This window comes from Choloepus didactylus, chromosome 7 (assembly GCF_015220235.1).
Source record: "Choloepus didactylus isolate mChoDid1 chromosome 7, mChoDid1.pri, whole genome shotgun sequence".
NCBI lineage: Eukaryota > Metazoa > Chordata > Mammalia > Pilosa > Megalonychidae > Choloepus > Choloepus didactylus.
This window is the reverse complement of record NC_051313.1, coordinates 51,050,753-51,072,981: the sequence shown is the minus strand read 5'-3', so window position 1 is coordinate 51,072,981 and position 22,229 is coordinate 51,050,753. Positions and strand designations below refer to the sequence as shown.

The 22,229-nt window shown below is 48.7% G+C and overlaps 1 protein-coding gene across 1 annotated transcript in view; it reads right to left on the bottom strand.

Annotated features, from left to right (window-relative positions):
• The window catches only part of SIM1 (SIM bHLH transcription factor 1), a 73,510-nt gene extending 60,063 nt beyond the window's left edge, over positions 1-13,447 (bottom strand). Inside the window, exons 1-3 of the mRNA XM_037844475.1 lie at positions 13,196-13,447; positions 11,898-12,510; positions 2,235-2,317 (exon numbers count right to left, since the gene is read on the bottom strand). Of these exons, the coding sequence (XP_037700403.1) occupies positions 2,235-2,317; positions 11,898-12,072 (258 nt within the window). The 5' untranslated portion in view covers positions 12,073-12,510; positions 13,196-13,447. The remainder of the gene's footprint in view (positions 1-2,234; positions 2,318-11,897; positions 12,511-13,195) is intronic.
• Positions 13,448-22,229: the final 8,782 nt, after the last annotated feature.

The following is a 22,229-nucleotide window of genomic DNA, read 5'->3' as shown; positions in this document are numbered from 1 at the left end:
GACCACAGATGATCACATACAGGAGGAAGGAGTGGGGATGAGATCAGAGTGGGATGGCTGCAGCACAGATGGTTGAGCCTGAACTTATGTGGTCCCAAGGAGGATGGAAAAGGTGGGGGGGGGGGGGGGAGTCTAATGTGAAGATGTTTCTGACTGTGCAATGCATGCTATTTGGTGGCAGAAAGAGAAGCAGAGGGTGACTTCAAGGTTTCATGAAGGGCATTGAACAGAAGGTGATAATGAAGATTGAAATTTTAGGGAAACATGGTGAGATTATGTATAAATAGCAGTCTAGGGGGATGGAGATAATGAATTCATGTCTTGGAGATGCTAAATTTAGGGTGCATTCAGACTTCCCTTTGGCAGTGTCCAGTTGGCAGCAGGAAATAAAAGTCTGGAGTGCAGGAGAGAAGCCTAGGCTGTAGACAGTGGCTGGCATCAAGCACATGTGGGGAATGGAGTTGAGGTGGTGGTGTGGGCTCAGAAGACCTTGAAGCTGTGAGGAGAAACAGAATTGGAACTTTGGGGGAACCTCAAGCATTTACCAGCCAGTGGTGTGAAAATGGAAGAGGAACCAGTGGAGAGGGAGGAGAAAAATATGGGGGGAAATGGTGCTGTTTAGAAACCAAGACGGGGGAGAATGTCAAGGAAGGCAGTCAACAGTCACCTCCTTCAAATCTTTGCTCAACTGTCACCTTCTGGGTAAAGCCTTCACCAACCACACCATTTTAAATGGCACCACTCAAACACATCCCTCTTCCTTTCTCTTTTTTTTATCATCCCTAGCACCTACACCACCTGGTACACTATGGAATGCAGTTGTGTGGATGTGTGAGCTGCTCTCCTTAGAATGTAAACTTTGTGAGTGCAGGGTTTTCTGTCTGGCACAATGCTGGCCCTCATATATCTGTGAAATGTACTAGTTCAGGTAGCATAAGGGATGAGCCGCTCATGCTGGATTTAACAATGGAAAAGTGATGCACCTTGTGGGCATCCCAGAAAAGGTGAATGGGTGGAAGAGACACCAAACTGAGGTTGGAGGGTGGGAGTGAATGGGAGGCCAGGGAAGGGAATTGGGAGTGCAAGCACTCCCGAACTTCCTGCAAGAAGTTTGGGGTGAAGAAGAACAAAGAGATTGTAAAAGCTGGAAGAGGTGATGGATTGTTATGAGTTTTATTCTTTTGTTTATATTGCTGAAGGAAATTAACTGGGAACTTAGGAAAATGGGAGGGGGGTGTTGGACCTGTGATGGAAGTTGTCCTGAGAAGGACATCTCCTTTCTAGATAAATTCAGTTGTTTGGAGGCCAGGCCGGTAAAGGAATGCTCACCCAAGACCTTTCTTTGCTCTCTGAAAAGCAAATCTCTTCGGCCTCTGGGAGGAAAGGACGGGCATGGTCTTGGTGGGGCAGGAGAAGCTGCTGCCCTCCTGTTTTGGTATGCGGCAGGCCACTCATTCCCGCCCACAGGAAAATCGGCTCAGGTTCCCCACCTGCCGCTTAGGTTTGAGGATCCCACACGAGGAGCGCTCAGTGAACTTCAATAAAATAAAGAGGGTGCAGGGTGGGAGACAAGTATCAAATAGAAAAATGCCACCGAGAGTTTACTATTTTAAATATTTGCTTTGCAACTTAAGCAGGCAACGGGCTATTTAAAACGGTGTGCACTGCAAGTAACGTGGTAATAGGCACCTCACATTGGTTAAACTCACTACCCGTGTACGCAGGGTCTGTGGAGACCTGAGCTGACTAGAGCTCTCTGAGGCTCCTCTAGAGAGGGGAGACAGCCAGGGAACTACAGGGAGTTGAAGAGACAAGCTGCAGGCGCAGCTGGATCTGGGATGTAGGGACTTAAAGCACTGAACCGGCATTTCTATCATATTCCCGTTTTTTTCCTGTGGAAATCCTGTATGTTCGGCGGTCCAGCCGCCCAGCCCTGGCGGCTTGGCCAAGGCGCTTGGATATCCCCTTTCTCACTCGATCCAGCCGCCCTGATGGGGCCTTGCCGGGCTCCCTTCCAAACCCACCTTCCTGGCTGCCACCTTGTCTCTGGCTCAGCCTTGCGGGGTGCCATCGCACCAAGCGATGTTAAGAGGTTAATCACGTGAATTTAGGAAGAGCTCTGACGCTGCCGGAGAGCCATTTCCTGGCTATTTTTCTGGGAAACAAGAAACCTCGCACGGGCCCAGGCAATCAGGGCTCGTCACACATGCAGAGCCGGGAGGCCGGGCCAGTACCTGCAGCAGGTGGGAGCCCAGCTCGCGGCCCACATTGTCCAGAGGGCTGGTCCGACTCGAGTGGCCCCACGCCTCGCCGAGTCCTGTGAAGACACAGAAATGCCCTTCAGCGACGGGACCCTGACTCGGCGGGCAATCTCTCACCACTGGAGACCACCCGGGGCTTCCCCGCCACCCTGCACAGCTTTGGATGGGCGCATGAAGATTTCGGCCCTTCCATCCTAGACGGTTGAGCCATGTCAAATCCCTCACCCCGATCCGCTTGGGTTTCTCAGGAAGGACGGCGTCCTGTCGGAGCGCTTCACTGGCAGGACCCTGAGTGGCCGAGTTTAGGGACAGCCTGCGCCAGTGGCGCCTGGAGGGGCCCCCTCGCCGCAACCCCTGTGATAACTTTTGCGTAGCTTCTCTGATGTGCTTGGGGGGGGGGGCACTTTCTTTCCCAAAGTTTTCATTATCACCCTTATCACGAACCCGAGGATGCCGCCAAGCCCAGAGAACGCCACTGCCTGGAGCTCCCGGAGGCAGCCAACCACGTCCAGTCGGTCCCCGGAGGACCTTGGCTGGCTTTCTGATTGGCTGCGGGGCGCTCCCGCCATTCTCCTCCGCTCAGCCTCTGACTTTAATCGTCCTCCGAAAAATCCATTTGCTTGCGGACCAGCATCCCTCAGCAATCCTTCTTCCTTCCCATCTTCCGCAGCTTTTCCCCTCCCAGCCCCCGCCCCCGCCCCGGCCTTACATTCCCATCCCCACCCACCTCAGGGAAAACAAACAAACAAAAAACGAAACAAAAACCTGGCCGGGCTTTCTTGAGGTGCTGACACCTTCTTAGCAAATATGTTCGTTCCTTCCTGGGTACAGAGAATTATTCAATTTCTCTACCTTCCAGGTACCATCTCCTATTAACAAAGGCATCCCTTCCTCTCCTTGATGCTGCCACATTAAGATCTTTCAAGGTTTTGTTACGAATCATTTGTCCAGTGATTCCTAAAAAATTAAACGCTCAGGACTATCGTGGCTCATTTTTTTTTCGTAGCTGAATTTTTAAAACAAAAAAAAATTGTATGGATTCTGCTATTGTAGCTGTTTGCAGAAAAAAAAATAACGCAGACGAAACTTGCCGCGACCTAGGTTAAACTATTTATGAGTAATATCTTTTAACAATGATGCTGCTGAAATTATTTTAACTAGGTAGTTAAACCCTTTTATACTTACGCTATTAAACAAGGCTTAACACGATGCCCCAAAAAGGTGATTCACTGCGTTACACGGCAAATCACCACGAAGTACACAAGGACAACACACTCCCATGGTAGTATGGGGGTGGGGCAGACCTTTCAGAATAAAACCTGGAGTTGGACTCTTAAAACGTGCTGGCCAGGAGCTGCTTCCCATGCAAGCGATCAAAACCCAAGCAACGAGTAACCGTGAGCTCCCTTAAGCTCGAATCGGGTCTTTCTGGGTGTTTGCACATCTAAATAAATCTAACGATTTCCCCACTGCTCTGTAAACACTGATGCCCCCCGCCCGCGCCCGGACTTCTCTCCCTGCCTGGCGCTTGGTCAGCCCCTCCTGCCTCTCTAGCCTGCCGCGGTTTCCTTCCCCAGAGTGACTCCTCTGCCCTGGTCCCTGCAGTCCTCCTGGACAGCCACGTCCCCCTGTACACACCCCTTCGCCTTCCTTCGCCTTGTAACTTTGCCTTGCCTCCTCCTGTCTCAGCCAAGCTCTCTCCCCCCTTGGTCTTGGGCAAGACGTGTTCTTTTTTTATACCCGCACCCTTGTCCTGGGGAGGGGTTGGCTGAGGAGGTCGCGCCGGGCCTCCGCCGGGCGGGCGGGAAAAGGGCACCGTTGTGAGAGCCGAAGAGGCGGATGACACATCCGTCCTTGGATGCCCTTGGGCCCAGCCGAGGCCCCAAGCCCAGAACTTCGCGGGGGCTGGGGACCCGGGTTCTCCCAGGAGCCTAGAGCGAGCCAAGGCCACATTGTGTCTCTGGACACATCTCCCGTAGCTTCCAGAAGGATATGGATCCTGCTCTAAGGGCCAATAAACGTCTTTATTCTAAACTACGAGGGGCCTCCAAAGTGGCTGGAAGACGTCCCCGAGCGACCTCCCGACCGGAATCATGTGCAAATTCCCGCTGGCGGGGCTCGAGGTTAAATACTCGTTCCGAACTCCCTTGGCCACAGTCTTGTTTCTCCGGTTGCGGCCTCATTTGTATGCCCCTGCGAGGGAAAACAAGACTCCCCCACAGGTTAATAAACAGCCTGTCCAGGCACAGGTTAACCGGGTCCTCCCTCGCCCTCCCCCGTCCCCCTCTCCCCCTTTTGCGGAACCTTTTGCTTTCACGGAGCGTTGCCTTCTCTTTATGTTCCCTGTCGAAATCTCCGTCACCCGGTTATGTCTGGGTTAATGTTTTCTAAGGGACTAGCTGCCCTTGCCTACCTGTCGGGCTTTACTGGGGCCGCTTTCGCCCTTCTGGGGTGCAGAGGACGCCTCCCCACGCCCCAGTAGGGGGTCCCCCTCCCCAAAATTCCGGAGGAGGCCGGAGACCCCTCCCCCTGGCCACTCTCGCCTCCTGTCTGCGGTAACGGGTTCCCGCACCCAATTTCAGTTGACGAGGGGGTAAGCTGAGATTTCATTTCTGCACTTGACCTACCGCAGAAAATTCCCAAATCCTTTGATTGTCTGTTTAAAATGAGGAGGAAACCAGCTCCCTTTGCGGCGGGATTACAGTGGGAACAAGATCTAAAGATTCTCTTGTAATTCGGTGAGGCCGAGGGAACCCGGGTTTGCAAAGGAGAAAAGGAGCTCTGTGAGGAAGGCGATAACTAAATCGGGTTTTAAACAAAAGGATTTTCCCAGCTAAAGTGGCCGAAGACAAAGGAAAACATAATCTATTTTGGAAGATTTCCAAGATATGCCACATTAACCTTAGCAGATAAATTTTGCTTCTCCCTGGCCCCCCTCTTCCCTTAAAGTCTGGTTTACCATATTTACATAAGTAGCATTAGAAGGGATGTATCTATTATGGATCTAAAGGACTAGCTCACATTTCATGTGAAAACCCGGGCGAAGTTTCACTGTTGCTTTACCCTTGGTGCGCGGTTGAGCCATTTCCATTTAAATACCCCCTGACCCAGGGATTACCTCAATGGACTGACTGCACGGGTTTTGTAATTTCCTGAAAATGAGATTTCGATTTATAAAACAAGAAACCAATTAGTAACCAAATGAGGCGAAGTAGATCCACTAAAATTGACCTAATCCCACAGGCACCATTTAGGCCCGTTCTTGGAGAATGAATGATGAGCCCCAGTCTAGCATGAGCTCAAAGCATCATCCAGCTGTGTTATTGCAAGCAGCAAAAATAAATTGATCGAGATTTTCCTTCGGAATGAATTTCATACCCTTGACAAAATATAGATTACAGACCAGGCATCACCACCTCCTTCAATCAGACAGAACGAGGGGGAAGAGAAGAGCTTGGTCTACTGTTCATTTTTTAAAAATAAATAAATTCTATATTCCAATAGAAACGTGTCCTCCTTGTTGTAGTTGCCGGAAATTTTCATCTCCCGGACGGATCGCGATATGCAATATTTTAGGCAATACAGGGCGGGCGGGGGGGGGTGCGGCGGAACTGTCTCTTGGCCTGACCACAACCTGCGGGGGGAAAAGCCCTCCGACGCAGCGCTCCTGACTTTGGTCGCGGAGGGCTTGCCTCAGCCACCTGGGTTTCCCGCGGGCAGAAGGTGGTGGGAAAGAGGCCGGCCCGGGAAGTAAGCCTGAAAACCATCCCGAGCCCCGCGTGTGGTGCAGGGCCTGCGCATCCTCGCTGAGTGCACCCTGTCCAAGCCTTCCCCGGGGCCAATGCGTTAGGAGGCCTTCGCATTTGGGGTTGGCCCGCAGCGGTTGGGCTTTCCTAGGAAGAGAGGGACGAAGAATCGGCACCCGCAGCCCCGCCAAAGTGCCAGAAGCAGTCACTGAGCAGAAGGCCTTTTCTCGCACCCGGACACACCCTCCCCGTCTCGGGCACTGGTGGCCACCCCGCGCACAGCCCTCTTTGGCCACTTGGCGGATGTGGCCGAGCTCCCGAGGGCGTCAGTGACAGGAACAGTCCAGACCTCCTGCTGCACAACAACCTGAACCCCGCAGTGTGTGCAATGGGCCGACCTCGGCCTTTCTCTCCCAGGCCTGCCGCGCGGGGTGGGGGTAGGGGTGGGTGGGGTGGGGGTGAGGACAGAGATCTGCTGCAGGGCCTGGAGGAATCCACCAATGTTAATCTAAAGCTGGGGTGGAGACCGAAGATCATCAGCTCTCTGCGACCCCGTCGTGCTCCAGCCCCGAGTTTGGGCTTCCTTTTCGGACCCAAGCCTGCTGGCCGAGCTGGCTGCCGGCGCGCGAGCCCGCAGCCAGAGGACCAGCACTGCGGGCACCAGGAGCCGGCAGGGTTCGGCCAGGCCTGACTAAATCGTGGAGACGAATGCGGGTGGGTTGACAGGCATGCATTGCATAGCAGCTGAAAAGCGTCAAGAGGCGTCGTCCAGGACCCAGAGCCTTCGAGCGCATCCGGCCCGTGGCGCCGCCGCCGCCCCACTGGCCCGCGCGGGTTAGGCCGAGTGGCCCGCGTGGTGATGCAGGCTGATCCGGCTTGGGTTCTACTTGGTGGCGGGACTCTGACGGCCGCACCGACCCCGCCCTCCCTGGAACTGTCCGCTCCAGCGGGATCTCGGCTTAAGGTTTAGGCGGCGGCCCGATTTTGGTGCGGTGGCCCAGGCAGCAGGAGGGCGGCGGGCGCGGGCCTGCACCCGCGGGGCCTCTGTTAGGGTCAAGGGGTAGGAGACGTCCCAGGGCCCTCCGGGAGGATAGACAGGCGGCTGGGCGTGGGGAGGAAGAGCACTCTGAAGGGAGGCTGAGAGCAGGCGGCGAACTCTCGGTTGTGGCCTCCAGACCGAAGGCGGGTCGAGTCGCGGGCAATCGCCGCGGGGACAACTTGGGGACGCGCCACGTCGCGCCGACCTGCTCCACCCGGGCGCACACGATCCTCCCGCTGCGCGCTATGGACCCTTGGGGAGGCGCGGTGGAAGCATTGATATGGTCGCTGCCCCCAGGCTGACCCGAGTCGCCGAGGGCGAGCGACTACGGCAAGTTCCCCCACTTGGTGAGGCTACCTGTAGGAGAGGGTTTCTTCCGCAATACTCAGACACTGTTCTAGCATTTTCAGAGTAACAGACCCATTCCAAATAGTTGAGCCCCAGCCCCCACTCACACACAAAGTTCAAAAAATCATAGATTAGGAACTGAAAATGGGTGGCCCGCTAAAATCACTTAGGTGTTAGCGGGGCCCAAACTTCATTCAGGTTTAATGATTTCACAGTAATCATCCCCAAGGTTTTGTTCTGGCCAGACAGAGAAATGAGTAAGAATCCACCCAGAGCCATGCAAGTCTTGGGTTCTGTGTCTGTTCACATTTGTGTCTGCAAAATCTCGAAGCTGCCAAGATTTCCCAGAACTAAAAAACAACTCGACTAGAAATCAGGTTTGTCCTCTGGAAGTTTAGCCCCGTTTATGCTTCAGGTGGGCGACTTTACCCAACTTAAAAGCATCCCGTTCTAGCTTATGATAGCATTTTTTTGGGTGATCTTTTTGTTATTGTATCTTAACCCCTTAAAAATGTTTCATTGATCCGATCTACAATTTCTAGCACATAAATCTGTCAGCAAATGCTCTGCACAGTTTAGATTTGCACTCTACATTTTAAGTCGATATCAAAACTGGAATTACACAGAGAAAACCAGCATGGGGCATAAACTGTGTTTAAACGCCTTTAAATGAGAAAAACTTCTGTAAGAAAATAAACATTGAAACCTAATGCTCAATCATTTCCCTGAGCAGCAAGAAAAACAGCCTTAAATCACCAATCCACGTTGGAAATGGGGCCTCTTTTTCTCTTTCAGTTCTCTGACTCAAAAAATATAACACAATTAAGGATAATCTTGAGGCGAATATTATAGAAAGGGTCTGTGAAGGTTTGTTTAATCATCTTTGTCCTTCCAGCCTTTGGAGAGAGACTCTTTCCTGAACAGTTACTAGTTTCAACTCTGTGGCTATTTTTATTTTTCCAGAACATTTTGACAATGAAATGGTAGTGTGATGTTACCAAGATTCTGAATGGCTATAGATTTGAAAACATGCCTGATCCCTTCAAAGGTTATTCTGAAAGTTACTATGCCTCCAGCCACAATTTCATTATGGCTGGATAACAAATAAATATTTTTCTTTTTAGTTGAATTTGTTTATTTTGCACACAAAGTCACACTACCTCTGTCTTTAGCCTATCTTTCTAGCTTTGGTAATACCAAAGATACATACATTTCTAGATGCCTAGATGCAGGCTGTTTTAGAGCAGATTATATTACCAATTGGGAGATAAGCAGATTTAATGATTTCACAGTAATCATCCCCAGGGTTTTGTTCTTTCCTTTTTCTTTCTTTTTTTTTTTTTTACTATGAAATCTCCAATCTAAAATGTTTTATTCTGAACAATTCCTGGAACCCATACCCCCTGTTCCTGCTCTCCTCTCTCTCTCCCTCTCACATGTTTCCCTCAACAAGTCAATTTTATCTACTCAGGTAAATATAAGCTTAAATTTGCCCCCAAAGATGCTACTAGACTCTGAGGAAAAACTGTATTCAGAACCTGGGGGTGGGATGGGGAGCGGAGGGATTGAGCTATATTTTCAATACTTTTTTCTTTCTTCAAATATAAATATGGAAAGTTTTTTGTTTGTTGATTGCACTTATTAGTCTTTGGTATAACAAGGTATTATAGGGAAAATGTGATATGAGCAAAAACAGTGAAGCGTTTTAATCATTATTATGCCTATAGCTAAAATATATCACAAGATTTATAATTATTTCAGATTATATAGTTTGCAAAATTAATGCTACATGTAATAGGATTGTGCTACGTTGACATAGCTCTCTTTATTCCATTCTGAAAATAAATTTTTATTGAGGACCTACTATGTGCTAGGATAGCTTCATGATAGATGTAAAGATAAACTTCATCTTCAAATTCTCTTCATTTTTCATCACCAAAAAAGATTACCCCTATATATAAGTGCTCTGTTTCCCCACTGCATGAACCCCAATCTTGTCCACTCTATGCCTTGGTCAAAGCTGAACCCAAATTTGGCACCCCCTGCAGGTTATATCGGGTTCTGCGGCTTTCATCCTTTGGAAGTTGTTGGGATTTTTGTTTTGTTTGTTTTTGTTGTTCTTTAGTATTTCTAAAGGGCTGTGTTTTGGTTTTGGATTTCTGAAGCCCATCCACCCTCAAAATTAAAACCTCACCCATTAGGAGCCAGTTGTTGGTATGACCTTCATCGGGTGGAGGCCGCGAGTGAGTTATGAGCTCAACAGGAGTTGGAGAACGATATGCCTAGAGTTCACACCTTGTCCATCCTCTCCTCCCAACAGTTCACTCACCTACGGAAGGGAGAAAAGGGAGGGGGCAGGGAGCCGGAAAGAGGCGAGAGAGGCTTTAGAAAGCACAGTCACCGCTAAGGTAGCCGGAAGGGACCGGCCTGGCTACCAACGACGGCTCCAGAGGGTGTCTTCACCAGCACTCTCTTAAAAATAGCGAAAAGGCGATGGGCGTTTACTTTTTGCTCCTCCTAATTATTTGTCATGAAATGTATAATTTGTGGGGTTAGCACTTAAAACTAAACAACACACACATACACAAACACACACAGCCCAAGCCCCGTCCAGCGGCGGCTGCCCGGGGTCTGCACCACGCAGACAAGCGTCCCTGGTCCGGCAGCTCTCCGGGTGCTCCCGGCGCTCGCGTCCGGCTCTGGACCCGCCATTCTCCTCGTTCCGCGATTACTCGCAGCCCGACAAGCAGCACCATATGCTTCTTCTGATCAAACAGCGAGCGACATTGGCACCGATAATTGAAGAGACCGGCTAGAAATCACGCAGAAAGGGAGCCCACTGAGACCGCAGGGGCTGACAAATCACTGTTAATAATCCTGTTAGGAACAGCGCGGCCAACGGAGTTTGCAATAGCTTTGTTTTTATAAAGTAGACGCTGACAGTATGAAAGAAAACGAGATCTCTTTTTTAAACAGAAGGCAGCGTGCCATAACAGTAATTTTCCCACCAGCAATCCCCGGCAAAATTTTAATATATAGGTACCCTCTTCGCTTTTTTTTTTTTTTTTTTTTTTTATGTTTTAGGTACTTTAAGGTTTGATTCCTCTCCTCCCGTGGGTTCCAGGATCCAGATGAGAATTTGTTCATGGAATCGCTTTAAGACAAAACGACCATAACGCTACTTTGCAGTTTTTTGTTTTGGAGTAGAACTGAACTGTATTTTGAAAGTTTTCCTTGAGTGCCACTGACTAATTTGGGACATGTTTTGCAAGCTTTTGATTTGAATAATAACTTTTACATCAAGATCAAGCAAAATGAAACTCCAAATCCAACAATGACTAGCACCCCCCCCCCCAATTTCCTTAAAAGAAAACAACAAATTCCAAACATCCAAAATCAAACAACAACATAAACCTCTACAGGTCAAATAAGAGGTTTGTAAACAAACAAGTTCCTTGCTCTTGGAGGTTTGTTTGTTTGTTTAGTACCCCACCCCTTACATTTTCGAATCCCCCAACAATCCAGCAAGGACAAATCTAAAATATTTTTAAAATAATTTGTTTATGTTTTTTGGATGAGGGTAAGAAAGGATGGATAAGTGGAAGAGAAAATTGTCCTTTTCCTAGTGAGTATAAATGGTTTTATACAGGACTGTGTTCTATGAAGGCTGTTCTATCCTCACACAGTGAATATGGATAACCTAAATACAAGTTTTAAATCATGTCAGCATCTCAGCCAGTCTAACTTCTAGGCCGTATAAAACAATTTTCCCAGGATTCGTTTGCCAACCTCCCACTTAGAAGATATTTTCTAAGCCAGCCAGTGATTTTAATTCAATATTATGTGCTTGGGGACTAGCCTATTATCACCTAGCTAATATCAAGCCCAGAGCTGCAAATCACCAAGCTCCAGTGTTAGTTTCAGAATCTGTGGCTGTCTTGAAAACTCAGAATGAATTTGCAATAAGCAGTCAAGAGACTGGGTAAATTCAGGACATATTTGTTCACACATATGCCTGCTTCTCATTTGAAGGACTACAGAAATACCAAGAAATTATTATCTGACTCTGCCTGCTTCACATGCATTGGTCTATCTATACCTAGTAAATATACAAGAATTTGGCAGTGCTCCTGCATTCTATTGGGTACAATTCTAATGAGAGGAATAAAAAAGAAAGTCATGTTTGGATTAGTAGTACTTTCAATTGAGCCTGGTATCTGAAGTGTTGACAAAAGCGCTGTTGGGCTGTTTCCCAACCAAACATATCTGATGGACTAAAGAGAGAGTATTAATGGGAAAGGAGAAGCAGCCAGGAAAAGGCAACACGATCGCTGAGTTCAGCAAAATTCTTAGTCAAGCAGCCCAGCTAAACTTCCCTTCACCTTCACAGAGAGTATGTATGTAAATAGGTATGTATTTCTCAGTCCACTGGTTTAGGTTTACTGCCTGGCAAATCCGGTATCCCTTCTGCCTTTGAAATTCCATCTGGACAAGGTCACTTACCTTCTGGAAACACCACTCTCATTTTGAGATAGCTGGTCGTTAGTCTGATTATGGATGCTTTGTCCAGCTGCGAGGTGATAGCCGAGGGCAAAGGCAGTAGTTTAGCCAGTTCATAAAATTCACTGTTTTCTTTCTCCCTCCTAGTCCGGGCAGCGTTTTTGGACTTCTCTTTCATTGTGTCTCGTTCCCCCTTTCTTCTTACAACGTAAGCTCCACAGACTCATCCAAAACCAAAAATAAACTTTCAATTAGAGATTATATTTGGCAAAAACATAAAGCATACTTTGAATGAAGAGTTTTTGCACCGGAGAAAGGGTACTGATGGTAGAAAAAGACCACAGCTGAGAAATGAAAATATTTTCTTTGAAAATGCAGGATGTGAGTACAGGAAATTGCTGATCCACGGCAATTTGGGCAATCCTAGGGATCTCCCCGTATCAAATGCCGGCAGGACCCTTGAGAAGCCAGCCTTTTCTTCTATTCCGCGCTGGGAATCCCGGTCCTCGGAAAATCGACATAATCCCCGACGTTTGCTCTCCAATCCCCGCGGCCTTGGAGGCTGTTCGCAGCCTTTTGGGAAGTACAGGAATCCCGGACAACTTCTTTCAGGCCACTGTGAAGACAACAGCATCAGAGCTTAAGAGATCGGCGGCTCCACAAGCATTCACACACTAACCCGAGTCCCGAAAAACTGCCAGAAAGGGCCTTCGCGCGCCTCAGCGTTCTTCGCCGAGCTCGGTGTTTTTGTTTGTTTGTTAAGAAATGCAGAAATCAGCCAGCGAGACTGTGCCTCTTACAAATAATACTCGCATTCCCTCACCCATGCCAACCACATTTTCCAGCCCCTGGAAAGTTGTCCCATGAACAAATTGCATATTTTTGAAGACCCTCGGGAGATCTTCCGTCGCTAGTCCCCAGGGCCCAAGCCCAGGCCAGGCGCACACCCCAGGAAAGCAGGTTTCCGCAAATCAGAATTCCTCCACAGGTCGGGGGGCGCCTTTCAGTCCCCCGACCTTGGCAGATCTGGAACTTGGCTACCTCTGTAACTTGGGTCTCAAGTCTAAGGAATTCCTCAAAAAAGTGGCACTTACACATTAAGTCCCTAGGGATTTCTGAAGCCACCCAGCGCTCTCCCTGCCCAGCAGGGGCGGCAACACGCCGGATTAACAGGTGACACTCACGACAGCCTGCATAGGCACAGGGAGGGGGACGTCCCAACCTCTCCCTGTCCGCCGCAGAACTCCAGGAGCCGCAGCCAGAACGGCTGGCGGGCGCAGGGTGTCTCCCGCTTCACCTACCTTTAGTCCCCGCTGGCGGCAAAGGTTGCGGAGGCTCCCACCTCTTAATTGCACTCATGTCTACAGCCCAACTAAGCTACTCCGCCGGCCTCTCCGCTTCCCACCGGCAGAAAGGAGCAGAGCGCGCTGGCTAGCTTTTCTTGGTTATGATTTGGGGGAGGGTGCGTGGGAAAAGGAGGGGGATGCGAGCCTTGAGATGGGTGAGGTCGTTTTAGAATCCTCTTCTCGCTAGTTGTTACAATGCTAGTACTATTCCTAATTGGAAGCCGAAAACGCCCCCCTGTAACTTCTTTATAGCATACAGGGTTTTGCCCCAACTTCACTCGGGGGCTCCCACTCGCCAGCCCTCCCTCACTGCCACTCACATGCCTCCTCGTCTCCGATTGGCCCGAAGCGTCCCGGGGTGCGGCGCTCATTGGCCGGCCAGTCAGAGTGACGCGAGCTCGCTCCGCGCCGGGCCCTCCTGCCTCCCTGCGACCCGCGTGGCCGCAGAGCTCCTGACTGGCGATCCCCCCGCGCCCGGGTCGGGCTGCCCGGCCGCCGCCGCTGCTCCGGGCCTCCAGGGGAAGAGCGGGCGGCGTGCGGGGCTGGCGGTCTCCGCGCTCCCTGGGGCTGGGGGGCTGCACGTTCAGCCCAAGGCGCTGGCCCTACAGTGAAACTGGGGCTCCCGGCGGCCCAGGCGCTAGTCACCCAGACTTCGAGCGGGGTTCGCCCAAAAGCCAAACGGTCGGCAGCGGCTCTCCCGTTTTGGGGCTTTATTTTCTTTCATGTTTCTCTGAAACCACTGAGCCACAGAGTTCCTCTGCAGAGGAGAAAAATGCAATACCTGTTTTTAATCCCAAAGAGAGAGTCTTTTTCAAAATGGTCGGGTTTGGGGACTGATTTGTTCACTGTGGAAAGCTCTGCCTGGGAGTTTTCCTACCGCGACCGGCGAGGGGCCACTAGGAGTAAAAAGGTTACATTTCAGGCGAAAATAGGGTTAGATCGATCGATGGACTGATAGATATTTCACAATAATCCGTTATCTTAAACGTCAGCAAAGGCTTTTTGTTGGTTTTTGTGTCAGGAAACAAAATTCTCACACGACTATTATTAACAGAGAGGACCGTCTGCAGGAAGGAATTAACATTCGCGTTTCCCCAATAGGAGCGGTTTGAACATAAGCTGCCCAGTGCTATTGCTGGAAAATTGTATCTTAGAGCCCTCTAATTTGAATCCCCTTCTCTCTTAGTCATCTGAGGAAAGACAACGGATAGCAATGAGAAAATGCTGAGTTACACCGAAGTCAATTATTGCTGCTTGTGCATCACTTCCTACAGATAGTATTCACCGCGTGGTTTTCGGGCTGGTGGTGACTGCGATCCTGCTCGTGGAGAAGCGTTTGGAGGCAGTTGTTTCACTCGCCATAAAAGCAAGTGAGAACATCAGTAGCTGTGCCGTCGTCCTGTCTTTTGCTGCGCTAATTGCCTCTGATGAAACAAATACTCTGAAGGAGGGGTATGCGCCATTCTGCTGATATCCGGAGCAACTTTAAGAGTGGCTGTTCAAAAATACAGACATCTGCCACCTCCTTGCCGTTCTATGGCAATAAGCCTGCGGGACGACAACAGAAGCTTTCTGGGGTTATTGACACATCTGGGTAACACCTGACAAAAGATTCTGGATAAAAAAGAAAGAAAAGAATAAATAGTTTTTGTAGGTGTTTCAACCCTGGAATCCAACTAATGGGCTCTAACACAGAAGGAGGAGGCATTTCCTCAGAGGCTGTAATCACTTATATACCCTGCTCTGGGCGGGTTCCGACTACGGAAGGATGCACGTTTAACAGGAGATGGGTAGGAAGGTAGAGATAGATGTACTGTAGCTCTTATAAACACAAGATTCTGGAAAGATCAGATAAGGTCAAGTTAGCTACTGCTTGTAAAGGGGGGAGGGGGACATGTTTGTGAAGAGAGTGAGGGACCCTTCTGTGAACCCCCTCTTCCCGCAACCTGGATAGATCTTAGGAGCCGCCTGGCGAACCAGTGACACTTTAGGGATTAGAAGCTGTTTTTACTCCTACAGTGTTCTAGAGAAGATTTCAGTTAAGTCTGCGGTAGCTAGCTGTTCTAAAAGCTCTTCTAGAGAGGATTTCAGTCACGACTGCGGTTACTTTAAATCCTCCACTTCAAACAATGTGTGGGTGTGGACGTGCCTTTCTGGAGTCTGAGACCCGTATCCATGGTAGGGACTTTTTTGGGATAAGGCAGTGCCCGGCACCTCATATAGGGTACGTTTCAGGAGGAAGAAATGCAGTATTTTGCCTTCCGAAGGGAGATGGGCAAAATAAGTATGGAAGTTCTTACACCTAAGACTGATATTCCAGGCGCCAAGCGGGCTGCCCCAGCGTCCCAATGAAGTCCACTTGTCCACGCACCGAGATATCGTTTAATAAAGTAATGCACGGCCACGAGGTGCGGCCCCTCGCTAAGTCCTCAGCACACAACTGTGTGAGCTGCGTTTACCCAGAGAGCGAATTAGCATGGCGATGTAACACCTGTTTTTCTAATCTTTGAACCTAGGCCAGCAGCCCCAACTCAGCTCCCTTACTCACCCGCCCGGGTGCAGGGACTTGGCCGGGCACCCTCCTGGTGACCCCACCCGCTGGCGTCACACGAGTGCCCTGCGAGATGGGGGCGTGAACCAAAACCTCAGGGGCCTCCCACGAGTTCTGGGAATTTGTGGTCATCTCTAACATGGAAGTTTTAAATAATTTTCCTGTCCCTGAGAGACTAATCCTAGCCACATCTTTGCCGATGTAAGGAAAATAGCGCCATAAAGGAAAGAGAAAGGACCATCTCCAAACAGGATAACACCGTTTAGGCCACCGCGTCCTTGCGCGGGCACTTTAAGACCTAGCTCTCTACACCGGCAGGGGAACGCGAGCCTAAAGCGGTCGGAAACCAGTGTCAATCTATAAGTAAACATCCCCTTCCCCCGCCCCAGCCAAGAAAGGCAAACAGCCTAGAATGACGGCGACACTATCCCCCTGAGTTCCTTCCACCTCCCGGAACACCGTCAAGGCTGCCCTCCCACACTCGGACCCCACGCTACCACGCGCAAGTTTCCCGCGCGACGTGCGCCAGCCTTGGCGGATTTGGGAACTAATGCGCCTGTGCGTGCGAGGTCCCGCGCGCCGCGCGCTCTCAGGGTGAAGGGGAGGGGGCAGCGGAGGGCCTTCTGATCCCTCCAAACTTCAAGCGAAGTCCAGACTAGAGGCGCTGAACCGTTGGGACATAAAACTACTAGTGAATTCCCGGTGGAATCCCGGTGCAAACCGTCGAGCCTGGTTTCAGCTGGCGGCCCCGACCCGGGTACATAGTGGCACCAACACCTGCTGTCTCCTGCCTTCTGGTAACGCCTCTCTGCGTTCTGACTGCTTGAGCATCTTATCAAAACTACACTGGTTTCTGACTTCTCCCTCCCCCCCCGCCCCAATTTTATACACTGCTAGGGACGCAAAAATGGACTTTTACACGCTTGCACATCACATATGCGCAACTGAACAAAGCACCCACGGATTTTACTCAGTGGCCAAGGTCAGAATGAAGGATATGATTATAATCAAGATTCAAAATCTGAAGACAGTCACTTAAACATCTTAGTATTTTATATCCAGATGTTCATTCTCTATCACTGAAAAAAATTTACTTACTCTGGGAACTACTAACATTTTTTCTTCTCTGTATATGAATTAATCCTGCTCTAGCCCCATTTTTTTAAATACCACATTTAGACGTTATCTTCTCTGTGAAGTTGGGATGTCGAGGCAGAAACAAGGGCCCCTTACAGCTTTGACCTCGCAGGATAAACTTGCTTGAATGCAGGATAGGAAGAACCTCCAAAAATTAGGATTATATTTAACATGTTAAAAATTGCGGTAAATATTACTTGTGTGATCAGGACGTTTTGGAGTGTATAAAAAAATACTTATACAAACGAACAAACAAAATGTTTCTGAAGTACTGCTTCCCAGGTTTCTGCCTGAACAGACCTTCGGGATGTCCGAACACATTGGGGGAAAACCCCGTATAGATATTGCACCAATTTGAAAAACAAGAGTGGCGAAGGCAAATGGGGATGTTATATGGTTTCTCCAAATATTCTGGATAATGTTTTTCACGCAGATTTTGAAACCAAGTCTAAAATAGAACCTCGAATTGATTGCTGAGAAACAAAAGGGCTTCCTAAATTGTGCATCTTTACATTTTGCCGGTACAAACTGTAAACTTAAAAGAGCTGAATTATTCAAGAACTACCGGTGGCTGGAAAACTGATCCTGCGCATTCTGAGGACAGGAGAAGAGGTGCTTGCCGCTCCGGGCCCCGCCACTTCTCACACTTTTCCTTTCCAGAAATGTGCGGTGGTGATATGTGTGCGTAATTCAGCAAAGCTGGACACAGGAGCACAACCTGTGAAAAGCTGAGGATGAAACTTAGGGTTGAAAGACACCTCGATTCCTAAATCGTCTCCCGAATTTCAGCTCAACCCACACTCTGGGTAAAACTGGCCTCGCCAAGTCTACGCTAGCGAGTCCCGGCTGGGAAGCAGGACGCGCCGCGGGCGGGCGACAGCTAGGAGGGGCCGGGAGGGGGTCAGTGGCCACGAAATGGGTGAGCGGCATCAGAATGGGGTAGATGCAAAGGCGTGTGCCTGTATGTCTCCAGGTCTCTAGTACGAACCTCATCCGGCTTTGAGAACCTCTGGACTAGTTTTCTGGAGAGTTCTTCCCTTCTTAGAGCCCAACTCGGTCTCTCTCCAGGCGCCAAAACTACCCCGGGACTATGCCCCGGGCGTCCGGAAGAGGCCTCTCTGCCCCTGCGCTCTCGTGTATAGGATTCTACTGAGGTCGACCCCTCCAAACCATAAACAGATGATCGGCTTTCAGACCTGGCCGAATCTCAGGGTCACCTGCGGTGCGAGGACAGAGGGAGGCTTGTTAAAAATATGGACCGTCGGGCCCCATCTTAACTTAGGAATTGGAAATCCTTGGGCGACCCGGGAACTGACTTTCGGTAAGGTTGGTGAAGGGAGTGCTTGGAGCACCGGGCAGCTCCCGGCGCCCCGAAGGCAATGGTGAAGATGAACTCCAAGAGAGGGACGTGGGCGCTTCGAGCCGCGCAGTGGGGCGGCCGGAGCCCGGGAGGCGGGGAGGCTGGGAGGCGGGGGGAAGCTTGGCCTTGCCCTGAGGTGCGGCAGCGGCGGCTGCGGCTCAACCCCCTGGAGAGAGCTGCCGGAGACCGCAGGGCCTCTTGGCCTAGAATCTTCGAGTGGCTGCCGCCGGCGCCCGCCAATGGACGTCACCCCTGGACCCCCTCTGGGGTGACAAGGAAGAAGCCCTTTGGCTCTTCTTCCTTACAGCTGAGAACCTCTGGGCCCCAGGACCTGGGATTCTGCTCTTGAAAATCTGGACACCGTTGCTCTTAGAGCATTGGTTCTGGAACTTGAAGGTACTTGGAAATCTCCTGGAGGGCTCTGGCTCTCACTCCCAGAATTTATGATACAGTAGGTCTGACATGGGGCCCGATAATTTGCTTTTCTACTAAGTTCCCAGGTGATGCTGATGCTGCTGGTGAGAGGAGCACCCTTTGAGAACCATTGCACTAGCCTGCTTTTCCTCAGCCTGTCTTTGGAGAAACCTATAAAATGATGACGTTACCTTCCTGCTATTGTAGGGTCTTGGGTATATGCATAAAAATAATATGGCTGTGTAGTTGAGGCCCAGAGGTGAGGAGCCTGCTGTCTTAGGAGTGAGGTCTCAGAAGAGGGGTCAGTCCTGACCCTTAGGGAAGAAGATGGCCTCAGAATGAGGGATCCCAGCCGTATACCTCAGCCAGATTGCTCTTCTGTAGGATGCTTGGACTTGGAAGGGCAGAAAAGTGCTCAGGAATCCCACGGAGCATTTCCTGGTTCCAGGGTTCTCAACTGTAGGAAAGAAGAGCCAAAAGGCTTCTGTCCCTGGAAATATAGCAGATTATTTAATATATGTGAGATGACCTAAGCATAAACGGCCCCAAGGAGCTTGTGGTGGTGGGGGGTTGGGGAGTGATTGCAAGAGGAAGGGGGCCCAGCCTGGAAGCATTGGGTCTGTGAGGTCTCAGCCTCCCCTCCGGTGACAAGTGCTCCCTCCAGGGCAAGGCCACATTATGACTGTGTTGGTGCCTGGGCTGGCTGCATGGGCCCCTTTCTCCATAAAACAATATGCAAAATTATGTTTTGTGACTGTTGGGATTACGATGAATATCATCCAGGCTGAATTCACTATTACATATTCAATATTATATTCATTTTCGCTTCTGATTTTAAAAGAAATTAAAATTAAAACATTTTTGTGGGCCCCTAAAATCATGGGCCCCAGGCACTGTGCTCATTGTGCCTGAAGGATACGTCAGTTCTGCTCCTGGGCATGCCTGCGAGGCTGGGCAGGCTGAGCCTGGCTTTTCTGAGCATTGGTTTTGAGGGAACCTGGAGTGAGGTTTAGGAGGGAAGTATCTGTACGTGAGTCACAGCTCCAGTTGCAGTATGAAATCTGTCCACTCATCAATACTCCCACTGCAGAGCACTTTCACCCTGCTTTAGTTATGGCCAAGGGTGACCTTAAAGCTGTGGGGAAAATCCAGATGGATTAGCTTTCCAGCACCATTTCTTATCTTAACACCTGGCCTGCTTCACTTATTTTCCTTACCTGGAAATACGGATTTTTTTTTTTTTTTTTTTACAATTTTGATACAATTTTTTAAATATAATCTTAAAACACTGTATAATCCAAAACAAATGCATCTTTGGACCTCCAGTTTGTGCCAGCTGCTATACAACTGCATAGTTCCTACTTATCCTTCTTAGAGTTTCCTTACGCACTTTCAAGTGAACATTAAGATTGACACTTTACATATTCTTTTGCTCCTTGATTTTTTCACTTTCATTGACAGTACACGGACAGCTTTCTTATCCTTTTTTTCTAAACGGCTGCATAGCATTCCATTTTAAGGATGTGCCAATATAATTTAATCAGTCTCCCAAGGAGGGAACAACACTGTGCACATATTATTTACCTGTGTTCAAGTGTAACCACAGGGCAAATTCCCAAAATTGGAATTGCTGAGTCAAATGGTACATGAATTTGTATTGTACTTTTAATAGACATTGCTAAATTGGCCTCTACAAAAGTTGTGTCAATTTACAAGCCAATCAGCAATGTTAGGGGGTGATTGTTTCTCCACAGCCTTAAAAAGTAGAGCATTATAACATTTTTTTTAAGTTTTTCTTTACCAATCTGATAGGTGAGAAGTAGCAATATACTTTTACTTTTTATACTACTTTCTTTAATTAGTGAGGTTGAGCATCTCTTTATATGCCTAAAGGCTGTTGGAATTTCTTTCCTGGGAACTGTCAACACAGAAATATTTGGAGATGGGGCCCTCTTGGCTCTGAGAAAGGTTCAGTGTAGCTGGGCAGGAGGAAGAGATGGGACTGCCTATAAATGGAGACAAGGGTTTCTTGAACCCTTGGTGCAGAGCTTACATGTCAACACTGGGAAGTAGAGGTGACCAGAAACACAGTTCAAGGTTCTGGAGTCATCAACCAACTCTTTTTTCTCATTTGAAACTTTTACTACTCTTTAATACACAACATAGACTAAGAAATATAAGCAAATACAATTTTAATGTCATCATCCAGCAGATCTAATATATTCAATTATATTGTACATATGTTAAAATAGCGGTTAATTTGTGGATTCTGAATGTCTTGAAATTCAGTTGTCCCATGTTGATATTTGACCAACCTGCTTTGATATTTTACCTACAAACGCATGGAGACTTGACCACAAAAACAACCCAACCATGAACACTTGTCAGCCAATTGCTTCTCATGGTTAGAACAAATAACTTGGAGGAAACAAGAGGAAAGATTCACAGTGGCAGCACTTTCACAGGAGGAAAAGCTGTAATGCTTCGGTTAAGGATCTAAATAGAAATGAAACACAGGCGAACACAGAGGATGGATATAACAAGTGTGCTGCAAATGTGCAGCTTATCATGGTTTAGATCTGCTGTGATATTTATTTTCACTCCTGGAGATCTGATAACGTGTTTGTGAAGATAAATGTCATACCACAGGCGGGTTGTGTTTTCACCCTGAATAATCACAAGTCACAGGAAAGCAACCATAATGGCAATGTGATTCTTTTACTCCAAACCAGACAGCGTTATAAATGTGTTAAAGCTGATATTAACTTTTTATAATTTTCAATTTCTTACTCATTTTAGGGCCTGAGTGCTTTGAAATTATAACATAGTTTCTATATCAGAAGGATCTCTTTCCCTCTCCTTTTCCCTCTCCCTCCCTCTCCTCTAAAGAAAAAAACATGATAATGAGAAACTGTTCCAGCAGGAGGAGCTGGTTTAGAAACAAATGGATTCCATGGCAACTCCTGACTCCACATGACTTCTAATAACTGGCATTTCAATTGGAAATTGTCTGTGTGATATTCTGCCCAACGCTAGTGCTTTTTTGGGGGGTTTTCCCTAGTTTACATCTCAGAAATGGAGATTTAACCTCCAGTTTCATGAATAAGCAGCAATAGCAGCAATATGTCACCACCTGTAACCGTGATATGGCCAGTGATTTGTCAAGAGTTTCTGGTTCTGATTTTCAGACTAGCTGACAGATGAATGCTGAATGGGAAGTGTCCAGAGCTGGTATCACATAGTGTAGGACACCTGGGAGGAGCGTTCCACTGCAAACGGACAGAGGGTCAAATATTCTCATTCAACCCATGAGAATGGGAGTATCGGGTCTCCAGATAGCAGAGTGTGGATGTTGGGCTGCAAGTTAGAGACCGCTGCATTGGAAGAGGAAACTAAATAAGGACAAAAATTGCCAGTGTTCCCCTTCCTTAGGAAAGGAAACCTAAGTTGTCTGAGTTTGTCCTAGAGCTGAGTGACCCAGTGAGTATCAGTACTTCTGTCATGGGGATAAAAAAAGAAATTTATAA